The sequence below is a fragment of the Aulonocara sp. 'chitande type north' Nkhata Bay genome, linkage group LG3, assembly GCF_057382095.1.
Source record: "Aulonocara sp. 'chitande type north' Nkhata Bay isolate Kocher_YH1m ecotype deep benthic linkage group LG3, A_spYH_male_GT1.1, whole genome shotgun sequence".
Taxonomy (NCBI): domain Eukaryota; kingdom Metazoa; phylum Chordata; class Actinopteri; order Cichliformes; family Cichlidae; genus Aulonocara; species Aulonocara sp. 'chitande type north' Nkhata Bay.
The window spans coordinates 77,214,457-77,225,611 of NC_141346.1; the positions used below are offsets into that span (position 1 = coordinate 77,214,457).

Genomic DNA, 11,155 nt, shown 5'->3' on the forward strand with positions numbered 1-11,155 from the left:
TACTGTGTATGTTTCCTATTTTCTCTCTACTCTGTGCAGCACTTTGGCTCAAGCTGTTTTTAAATGTGCTGATAAATAAATGTAGATTTCTTTGAATAAAACAGTGGAGCCGAGCTTTGAGCTCAGTGTGTAACAGTGTGTGTGTGAGAGCCATGTAATGTCCATGTGTGCATGCTGACTGTGCTGCTCTGACCCCCCTCCTCCTTTCAGGGTGGAGCCTGCTGGAGTCCGATGGTTGAGACCAGGTCTGAGGAAGTGTAAGTGTGTTTTTAATGGGATTCATGAAAACAAAGCAGCACACATTCAACCATCTTCATCATGTCAGGAGTCATCATCAAAGTGTCAATCAATGAACAGATGATGGATCAATAACTGCAGCTGGATTGTGTTTGTTCTCTCCATCAGATTCCTGTCAACTCACAATCGACACAAACACAGTGCACACAAAGCTCCAACTGTCTGACAACAACAGGAAGGTGACACGTGTGGAGGAGGTTCAGTCATATCCTGATCATCCAGACAGATTTGATGATTATCAGCTGCTGTGTAGAAATGGTCTGACTGGTCGCTGTTACTGGGAGGTCGAGTGGAGAGGAGACGTTGATATATCAGTGAGTTACAGAAGCATCAGAAGGAAAGGAGACAGTGCTGACTGTGTGTTTGGACGCAATGATCAGTCCTGGAGTCTGAGCTGCTCTGATGATGGTCCTGGTTCTGTCTGGCACAATAACAGAGTAACATCCATCTCCTCCTCCTCCTCCTCCTCCTCCTCTGTCTCTAACAGAGCAGCAGTGTATGTGGACTGTCCTGCTGGCACTCTGTCCTTCTACAGAGTCTCCTCTGACACTCTGATCCACCTCCACACCTTCAACACCACATTCACTCAAACTCTTTATCCTGGGTTTAGAGTCTGGTCTCGTGGTGCCTCAGTGTCCCTGTGCTGAGTGGAGTGTAAAGAGTGTCTCCTGTTACAGAAACACTCTGACTGTTGAACAGATAGTTCAGTCTGTACATGTCTGTCTCTTTCACTCACAAACACGTTTTCAGATTCATGGATTCAATCAGTTGATGTTTGAAACTCTTCTAAATGATTCCTTGTAAACTTCTTCCTCTTCAGTCACAAACAAACAGGAAGTGATGTCACATGTGTTCCTGTCCACACAGCAGAATGAGTCTATTGCTGACAGTGATGTACAAACAGAGTGAGCATTTCTGAGGCCCAAAATAAACTGAGTAGTTCACTGAATGAACAATGGACTGTGAGCTCAGTTCCTTCATCATTAGTATGGATTATATATGTATATGTATTATATTAGTATCATATATATCAGGTGCTGCTGCTTTCAGTCATTGTGCAAATGTGCTGTTTGTAAGCTTGTAAAGCTGCAGTCAGCTGAGACTGAAGAAGTCACCTGATCAGTGAGCAAACGTTTCTGAAAACGTCCAGATGAACAGAATCAACCTTTTGGGATCAGCCAGCAATGCAGCATCATTGTTGTTCAGCTTCAGAGGTTTGCAGGAATGAACTGATGACCAGAAACAGCTGCAAAGTCCAAGAAAATACCAGCTGGAGTTCAGCTGCATTTGAAGAAGTCAAAGAAAAGTAAGGATGGCAAAGGGCGACGTTTTCTTCCAAAGAGCTGCAAACATGGTCGACGCCTCATTAGAAGAATCATCTGGACGTTTGTGAGGAACTCTAACCAAGAAAGCAACGTCACACAGATCCAACAGACAGTTTCCATGACTGCAAGTGTTGAGTGGAAAAATGCTACATTGCATTATTGCATCCTCTCACCACAGGAGGCGCTGTTGGCACCACTGATTGCTGATCAGCTGTTCTCTGATGATCTGATTGATACTGTGAATAACGGGACTCACTGAACTCTGTGACACAGTGAAGATTACAGAGTTTAACTTCACCCTTTAAGACTGACCACAGAACCAAGTCCGCCAGAGCTTTTGTTATATTTTTACATGCTGTGGAGCCATTTGTGGGAGCATTTCAAGTTGCTATACATCAATACAACTGTTATAGCCCTAATTTTAATAATATGTATGCATTAAGTCCATAGTAACTACATAAACTGCAAAAAAACCTCTGCTCATCCATCTCTGTGTGTATCAGGATACATTTGGTTCATGATACACAGAAAAATCAGAGTCATTACCTGTAATAAATGTGAAAGATTCCTGCAGTGATAACCAGGCAGGACTGAAACACATCCAAGCTGTCACCACGGTAACAGCACCGCCCATCCACAGGTGAGGGGAGGAGCAAAAAGAGGGACTTTGACCATTTTATACTAAAAACACTCAACTAATGTTTCTAATATGAAACAAATAAGCCCACATTAATGTGAGCGTTTATTAAATAATAATAATGATGATTTCCTCCTGATCTCATTTCCACAGCAGAGAAAACTGTGGTGTATATTGAGGTGGAGGGTGTGGTCTGTGGCTCAGGTGTAGAGTGAGGGTGGGGTGCACCACAGCAGCATGCTGGGACTGCTGAGGGTGGAGGAGGGAGTGATGATGACATCAGAGCTGCAGCACAGAGACCAGTGAACACACAGTCTGTTCATCTTTGCATAGATACAATATACAGCACAATATTGAATGACAGACACGCTGTGGGAGCTTCCACAGATACACTGACGTCAGCATCCAGAGTCCTCCTGCTGCTCCCCCCTCAGAGCCCCGTGATCAGCACCAACACATTCAGTTAGATGACAGAGTCCAGCTGCAGCTAGAATCAGCTCCCCTCTGTGAACAACAGCACAGCGTCAGTGTTTCACACTCAGTGAAAGGAGGAAACAGCAGAAGAACACCATGTGTGCTACGTTTCCCAGGACACACTACAAACTGCACAAATACAGAGCAGCACGTGGAAGGACCTGGAGCTGCATTTACAGAGCTGCAGACAGCGTGATGTCCTGTATGGACAGGTGGAAGGAAGCAAGTCCTCAGCTGGAACACTCGTGTTTGTCCACAGACAGGAAACACAGCAGGAAACTTCCTCACAGAAGTGCAGCTCATGGATAACACACTTCCTGTCAGTCAGAATGAGGCTGCAGCCAAACACAGAAAGGTGTTTTTGTCCAGATGAGCCCAGAGAAGAAACACGAGTGTTCACAGACATCAGAAGCTCAGAGAGGTGAAACATGAGGTTGGAGTCCTCGTCAGCATCCAGAAGAGTTGCTGTGAAACCCTGAGTACTCATGACAGACTCTGATGGCACAAACACATCATGATTCAAACAGAAAGACAAACATGGAGCTCCTGATCCTCCTGCATGAGAACAAGCTGACATGAGCGCTGTGTCTGAGAGTGTCTCCCTGTCACAGTGACAATAACACAGCTGCTGCTCACAGTCATTAAACTGACCTGAGGTCAGCTGTGCTCCTTACATATGAACCATGTGACCTCACATCAGTGCTGTGGATGACTGTAGTCATAGAAGAGTAGAGCTGTAGCAGGTGGTGTGAGGAGGAGGTGGTGAGAACGGGTTGACTCTGGAGAATTTTAGAAAAAGTAGTACTAGAACAACTTAACTATTTCCTGGATAAAAATGCTGTTATGGACACTTTCCAGTCTGGTTTTCGTAAATTGCATTCCACTGAAACGGCCTTACTTAGAGTATCTAGTGATATCTTGATGGCAGCAGACTCTGGAGAATACACAGTGCTGGTCCTGCTGGATCTCAGCTCTGCTTTTGACACTGTAGATCACAGTATCATGATAAACAGACTTGAGAACTTGTTTGGGATTACTGTTTGCATGAATCATGTCACATCAGAATCAACAGTTTTGCCGTGTGGGGTACCTCAGGGATCTGTCCTGGGTCCAATTGTCTTTTTACTTTATGTATTCCCCCTAGGCCAAATTATTAAGCGCTATAAATATATCTCCTATCATCTCTATGCTGACGACATCCAACTATACTGTTCCTTCAAAATGTCTGAGTTTTATAAATTGTCTAATTTAAGTAATTGTCTGACAGAAATCAACAAATGGTTATATGACAATTTTCTCCAACTAAACTCTGATAAAACAGAAACTCTAATTATTGCTCCAGACCATATGGTCCCAGAAATTAGACAGCATATCAGCTTCTTAGACCCTTCTGTAAAATCAAGCCTTAGAAACCTCGGTGTCATATTTGACAGCTCGATGTCGCTCGAGCAGCTGGTCCGAAACTGTTTTTATCATTTACGGAATATTTCTAAACTCAGACTAATGGTATCAAAGCTTGAACTTGAGATGATTATTCATGCTTTTATTTCTTCTCGTTTAGACTATTGTAACGGCCTTTTTACTTGTTTTAACAAATCAGCCTTAAATCGTCTTCAGACTGTGCAGAATGCTGCAGCACGTCTCTTAACAGGCACCAAGAGAAGATCGCATATCACTCCAGTCTTGGCCTCCCTTCACTGGTTGCCTGTAAGTTTTAGGTTTCATTTTAAAATTGTAGTTCTAACCTTTAGGGCCCTGCATGGTCAGGCTCCTCAATATTTATCTGACCTGCTGAAACCACATACATCTTCTCGGGCTTTAAGGTCATTAGATCAGAGACTGCTGGTGGTACCGCGCACTCGTTTTAAAACTCGTGGTGATCGGGCCTTTCAGACTGTGGCACCACGGTTGTGGGATTCTCTCCCACGGTCTCTTCGCTGCACGGACTCCATTGATTCTTTTAAGAAACAGCTGAAGACATTTTTATTTAGAAAAGCATTTGATTAATTTCTTCTTAAGCTGCTTTTATAGTTTTATTGTTTTACATTGTTTTATTTACTGTTATATTGTTTTATATTCCCATTTTCTGTGTTGTAAAGCACTTTGTGATTTTTATCTGTGAAAAGCGCTATATAAATAAATTTTACTTACTTACTTGTGTGTGTGTCATTTCTCACTCAGTCAACGAGTGCAGATGTGTTCATATGTGTGTTTCTCTTCATTCTGAGTCGGTGTGTGTAGATGTGTGTGTTGGTTTACTTAACAGTAAATTACCATGGTAACATATAGCATGAATTTAACCTGCTCTGGCTTCAATTAGGGAATTATAAATGGGTAGTGTTGGCAACTTGTGACGCACCAGAAAAGAGCTGCTATGCTAGTAAATTGTAGCCTAAATGGAAGCAGGGAGACAAAACAGCAAACATGTCAGTGGTGTGAGTTCACAGATAGACCATTATCAAAACTCTAAGATTAGGACACAGCAGAATCTGACTGATGAAAACTGAGTGTTTCTTTGAGTTTGTCATGATGTGCTGTGTGACATGCAGGAAGGACCCAAATGAAGGGCTCACAGATGGAAACTTAAAGCGTAGCTTCATTCGCTAGAAATACTTTCATAGGAAATTAACAGAAAAACTAGAAACTAAACTCAAGAAATGAAGGAAAAACAAAAGCAGGAGCACAGAAGCACGGACTAGATACAGGACACAGTGACAAGAGTTACCGGAGAAATGACTGGAACAAGAAAAAACATGAAGACAGAACTAAAGCTACACTTGACTTGAGAGGCTCAGGAACCAAAACCTGAGAACAAGAAATCACAAACCAGGAAGAAAAAATACTAAACACAGACTAAAACACTAGCAGTCAAAAAGCCATGATAACATCTAAAACAAACAAAACACTGGGTCACCAACCCAGGAGTGTGACAGAGTGATGTTCAACCATCTTAGCCATCCTCCCCTGGCACTGCCCCCTGCACCCACAGCACCCCACAGGGTTGTGGGGCAAGCAGCCTAAGCAGAGAAGTCCGGACTTCCCTCTCCCTGACCACCTCCTCCAGCATTTCCAGGTTAACACCAAGGCGTTCCCGGGCCAGCTGAGACATATAATCACTCCAGCAAATCCTGCTTCCTCCCTGGGGCCTCCTCATGCCCCAAAACCCTCTGGACACCCAGGAGGCATCATAGTCAGATACCCAAAGCACCGTAAAAGGGGTCAATCAGCATTCTGCAGAGGTTGGCTGGCCTCTGCCTTAGATATAAGGGGAGGAGCAGGTGGTCAGAGTAGAGCAGCTACTCCTCTTCATCGAAAGGAGCCATTTATTGCCTCAGTTTCAGCTTCAGTGGTGTTAACTGTCTGAGAGTAAGGCTCAAATCTAAAAATACATTTAGAAAACACATCAAATATAGCATGCTCAATCGTAGCTAAGTCCATGTGCAAAACATATTTAAAGTCACCAAGTACAGTGCAGGTGTGTGTCTCCTCTGCAGGGAGAGTTCAGGTCCAGGATCAAACAGGGACATCAGGAACAGAAGCAGCTCCATTGATCTGACTCCTCTGATGGCTGATCGATCAGTTCATAGATCCTCTGAACTGTGACAGAGGTCTCACTCTGGAGGAAGCTCTCAGCACTTTCCAGCAGCTCCTCCATCATGGAGGACGTTCCCTCACTGTAACAGGTGGAGGAGAGAGGAGAGGGAAAGAAAGAGGAGAGAGAGATTGAATTCTGGGATATGGTGGGCCACGAAGGACACACCCGACCCATCCTTCAAACTCGGGGGAATGAAGGACGCATTTGAAGGAGTCGAGGAATCGGGACAGCCTTGGTCGCCTGGCTGTGACGTCATCGGCCTTCAAATGCGGCCTCCGGAGGATGCAGCCGACGTTTTGGGACACAGCTTGTGTGTCTTTGTTGGTCATGTGACCTCCCAGGGACTACACATGGAAACGAGCAGTTTAGCTCAAATCTGGCAGGTTTCCATCGTCTGTTTTTGTCCTGATGTCCATGAACATGAACACTGTCCCTGTCAAACACGTCCAGATAATCTGATCCAGTGTTGTTCTTCTTCTGTGGTGTTTGTGATGGAGCAGCAGCTGCTGATCCTGATGTCCTCCACCAAGGGGGCAGCAAATTCAGCTGACTGTCATCATTTATTAAAAAGATGTAACAATGTGACATAATGCAATATAATAGTGTCAGTTACACATTGTGGGTTGCACTGTGGCCAGAATGGACATTACCTCCTGCCTAATGGAAGCTGTCAGCCATCCTGCAACCATGAATTAGATAAGCAGAAGTGAAGGGATTGTTAACAACAATTTAATAATAAAATGTAATGTGATAGTTGCACTTTATTAGCTCCCCACAATCGTATGAATAATAAGCATGAATGCACTGCATGCTCATAGCAAGTTCTTTAGGTTTAAAGTGAGATCCTGCTTTAAAGGGCGCTTCATCTGCTGGGAATGACATGTTTCTTCTAGTATGTAAGGCTCAGCCCATCTTACTGGGACTTACTTTTGTAGATCCACATGCTCTAAACCTGCTGCTCCATGATTGGTGCAGAAGCTTTAAGCTCCTATTAACAAATAATAACCATGGACTTAGTTGTTACTACAATAACTTATCATTGAGCAACTTGTATATTTAATTTTACTTGTAAAACTATGCAAGTAGAATTGAATGGGGCACAGTGAGCTGAGCACAGGCCCACTCTGTGACACTCAGAGGTTTGTGGATATCATACTGAGAGTATTGGACACAGTGCAGCCAGCTTGCAGCCACTTTCCCACCACTTTAGCACAATGTTTACATGAGACTCAGCCACACTAATGTTCCTGGGCAGACATGTGGTGCAGCATGGCTGATGGCACTGTACCTGCAGCTGTCATGGACAAGAACCACTCAATACCTCACCCAAGCCAAGCCTGTGCTGATGTTGTGATCTGAGACCGAGACACTAACCCAGGATCAGGATATGATGTTGTGAGAGTTTCACTAAGAATTAGCTCTGATTACAAGATTTCAATCTATCGTAACTCTAATTTGTATTTACTTCAGTTTGTTCATCTTGGAGCTGTGTGCAGCTGAGGACAGTCTTATTATTACCAGGTGAGGATATGTAACAGCCACAGTCTGTAGAGATGATGTCACCATGGAGTGGTGATGTCACTGGAGCTGCCAATATGTGCTCCAGCCAAAGCTACACCAGAGGGTTGTGCTGTGTAACAGGTTGGTGCAGGTGGTGTTATCTACATTTGAACATTAGGCAACAGTCTCATGAAGACACTTTCTATTGTTCACTAAAGACCAACAATAACAGAGACAAAGGGAGAGCAGCAGAACTAGTGCTAACAATTAGCACTGCTAGCCTGCCCACCAACACCAGCTAATGTTCTAAAAACGATGATCAATGATTTTGCTGTAACGGCTCCAGCTGTCTGTGTCAGGGACACGTTGGAGATGAAGTGAGTGATCCAGTGACAAAGGTTTGGAAAGCTGCAGTCAGCTGAGACTAAAGGAGTCACCTGACCGAGAGACCAAATGTTTCACTGAGAACGTCCAGATGAACAGAATCAACCTTTGGGATAATCTGTTCCACACATCCATGTTTCACTTACTGCATTATATTTCCTCATTGCTGTGCACACAGGCCTGTGGCTTATAACCAACTCCAAGTTCAGACTCAGAGGCTGCTGAAGCTGTTTTCTGGAACAGAGACGTGTTGGATATAAAAGCAACTCTTCTTTATGTGTCAGCACTGAGGAAAGGAGCAGCTTCGTTTCTAAGTGTATGAAGGACTGTAGCAGTGTGTGTGTGAGCTTTATTTCACAGACAGAACCATGTCAAAAACACAACTTCAGGTAAAAACAATACAAAATCAAAGAGTCTGATCAGAAGGATTAAACAGAGGAGTGTGGGACTGTTTTTAACAGACAGCAGGTTAAGCCAGGCTGGAGGAGTAAACTGAGCCTCGGTGTGAGCAGCAGTGTGTTTGACAGGAAGCTGAGATAAACAGTCTGGAGCCCATTTAGTGCTTCATATGAAAGTGTGAGGATTTGAAAGCAAATCTAAAATCAAGCAGGAGTCAGTGTGAGAATGATTTGTGCTTTTCCTCAGTCAGATGCTGGGAGTTTCAGTTCATCCATGTTCAGCGTGCTGTGCTTTGTGTAACAGGAGAATATGACAGTATAAATCAAGTCTTCATGTCACTGAAAGCCTCCACAGTCTGCTATGGAGGTGCATCAGTTTGGATTTACAAGAAGAACATTTCTTAAACCTGCCACAAGATGGCGCTCCAACAGAAGGGATGTCCACAGTGTAACACAGACACACACATACTGTGTGAATGTGTGAGTGAATGGGCTTTCAACACAAGGCTTCTGCTGCTACCTTTAATGACATAATTAGCTAACAAGAACAAACTGTTAATTACCACCAAAGAACGGCTCCAGATTTTAGCTGCTGACCATTTTGTGAAACGTTGATTACATCAGCTTATTGTTGACTTTTCAACCTTAATATCAGCTGCTTTAAAGGAGCCTCGTTCTCTGGCAGTAACACTTTTCTTCACTAGATGCAGTGCAGGCACAGTCTGTGTTTCTAAACTACACACTAATGTTCATTGTTGTGCAGCTAAATCCTCCCTCTGGATGGGAAGAATCCCTGTCAGGCTTCAAACACCTGGCTTGGTGTTCTGGAGCTAATGTGTCACCTGTGAGGACTCTGAGATGAACACACAGCAGACACTTCAGTTCTCCGTCTGTGTGTCCTCAGTTTCCCAGCATGCCTTGGCTGTGGTGGTGGAGGTGAATGAGGGGGAACATGCTGCTCTGTCAGCACTCAGGTTTCATACCTGGTGATCTCAGAGGACAAAGCGGCGTTACAGCAGCGCACGTTGATGAGACCTGATGCTCTGAACAGTTCAGACTTCAGCCTCACTCTGAGAAAACAAACGACTGACTGTCAGCAGCAACTACACCTGCTCCATCAGTGACGGAGAGAAGAACTGAGACTGAGAGACATACAGCTGCAGGTCAAAGGTCAGAAACGCCCGCTCTTTGTACGGGTCAGGAGTTAGTACTGCAGAGGTCAGAGGTCAGCTTGCTGACAAACCATTTGAAACAGTTTGGAGCTAAAAGCACAACAGCAGAGGAAAGAAGAGACACTGCAGAGATGATGCAAAATATTGTGTTTTGTTCTCAGCTGTCAAAAAGTGTAACACACGTGTTCCAGCACAGCCTTTGTGTACTTTCACTTCTCCATACTGTCCATTGGAAATCCTGTTTGTTACTTTTTGATTTCAGTCCATGTGTCCAAAGCAAACTTCTGTCCCACACTTTCTCTGCTGACTCTTCACCGATGCTCAGATGATCTCAGATGATTTCACCAGAACTCATCAAAATTCGGGCTCCACAGAAACCCAGACGTCACTAAACAAGCGTAACAAGCAAAGTGAAAACTGGTCGTTCAGCTTTATTGACCAAAGATAAGCTCACATGTCACCTCATGACACAGACACTTATTTCCACAGCATGCACGAGGACTGACAATAAGTGTCTATAAAGCCACTTCTATCTGCCACACCTGTGCTTCTGTCATGGTTGCTCTCCTCTCACTCTGTCATTTATCCACAGTCTGCCTCCCTCTGCTCCGTCAGCTGACGTCCTCTCTACCTTTGTGTCAACGTAGCTGAAGACAAAACACAGAAACACATGAAGGAGATTTTCCTGGCCTGGATTTTATACAAATATTCTGCAGTACATCAAAAATGAAAGAAAACCATTAGTCAACATATGAACATCACCTCTGAAGTTACAGAGCTTTGATTGGAGACACATTTTTGCATAATTAATTACATAATTAATTATGTAATTAATTATGCAATTAATTATGGTTACATAATTAATTACATAATTAATTATGTAACCATAATTAAATGGTTACATCATCTTTAAAGTCCCCAGAGATCAGGAAAAGGGCCTGAGGGTGCTGTGTTTGGAGTCTGCTGGTTACAGTGTGCAGGACCTCACAGGCTGCTGCAGCGTTAGCAGAGGGCGGGACATACACAGCTATCATAATCACGTGTGTAAACTCTCGTGGTAGATAGTACGGTCGCATGCTAACCGCTAGCAGCTCAATGTCCTTACAGCATAGCGTCTCTTTGATAGAGAAATGCCCAGAGTTACACCATCTATCGTTCACAAACACAGCCAGACCCCCTCCTCCCTTCTTACCACTCTCCGCTGTTCTGTCATAAGAGGCTCAGCAGCTAAAGCAGCACACCTGGGTCTCCCAGCCTATTAAAAGCAGCCCTTTGCTTCACCTGCTTCACTAAACATTATTATTTTAAGCAGAGTGGTGTGATTTATGTAGGCATTGCTGTGTGACAGGAGGACTTTTCTTGCACACCCACCA

The 11,155-nt window shown here is 44.0% G+C and overlaps 2 protein-coding genes across 2 annotated transcripts in view; both read left to right on the forward strand.

Annotated features, from left to right (window-relative positions):
* The window catches only part of LOC147337074 (stonustoxin subunit beta-like), a 12,416-nt gene extending 9,963 nt beyond the window's left edge, over positions 1–2,453 (forward strand). Inside the window, exons 3-4 of the mRNA XM_086285746.1 lie at positions 211–257; positions 406–2,453. Of these exons, the coding sequence (XP_086141872.1) occupies positions 211–257; positions 406–944 (586 nt within the window). The 3' untranslated portion in view covers positions 945–2,453. The remainder of the gene's footprint in view (positions 1–210; positions 258–405) is intronic.
* The window catches only part of LOC147337073 (protein NLRC3-like), a 96,141-nt gene that overhangs the window by 16,835 nt on the left and 68,151 nt on the right, over positions 1–11,155 (forward strand). The window lies entirely within an intron of this gene.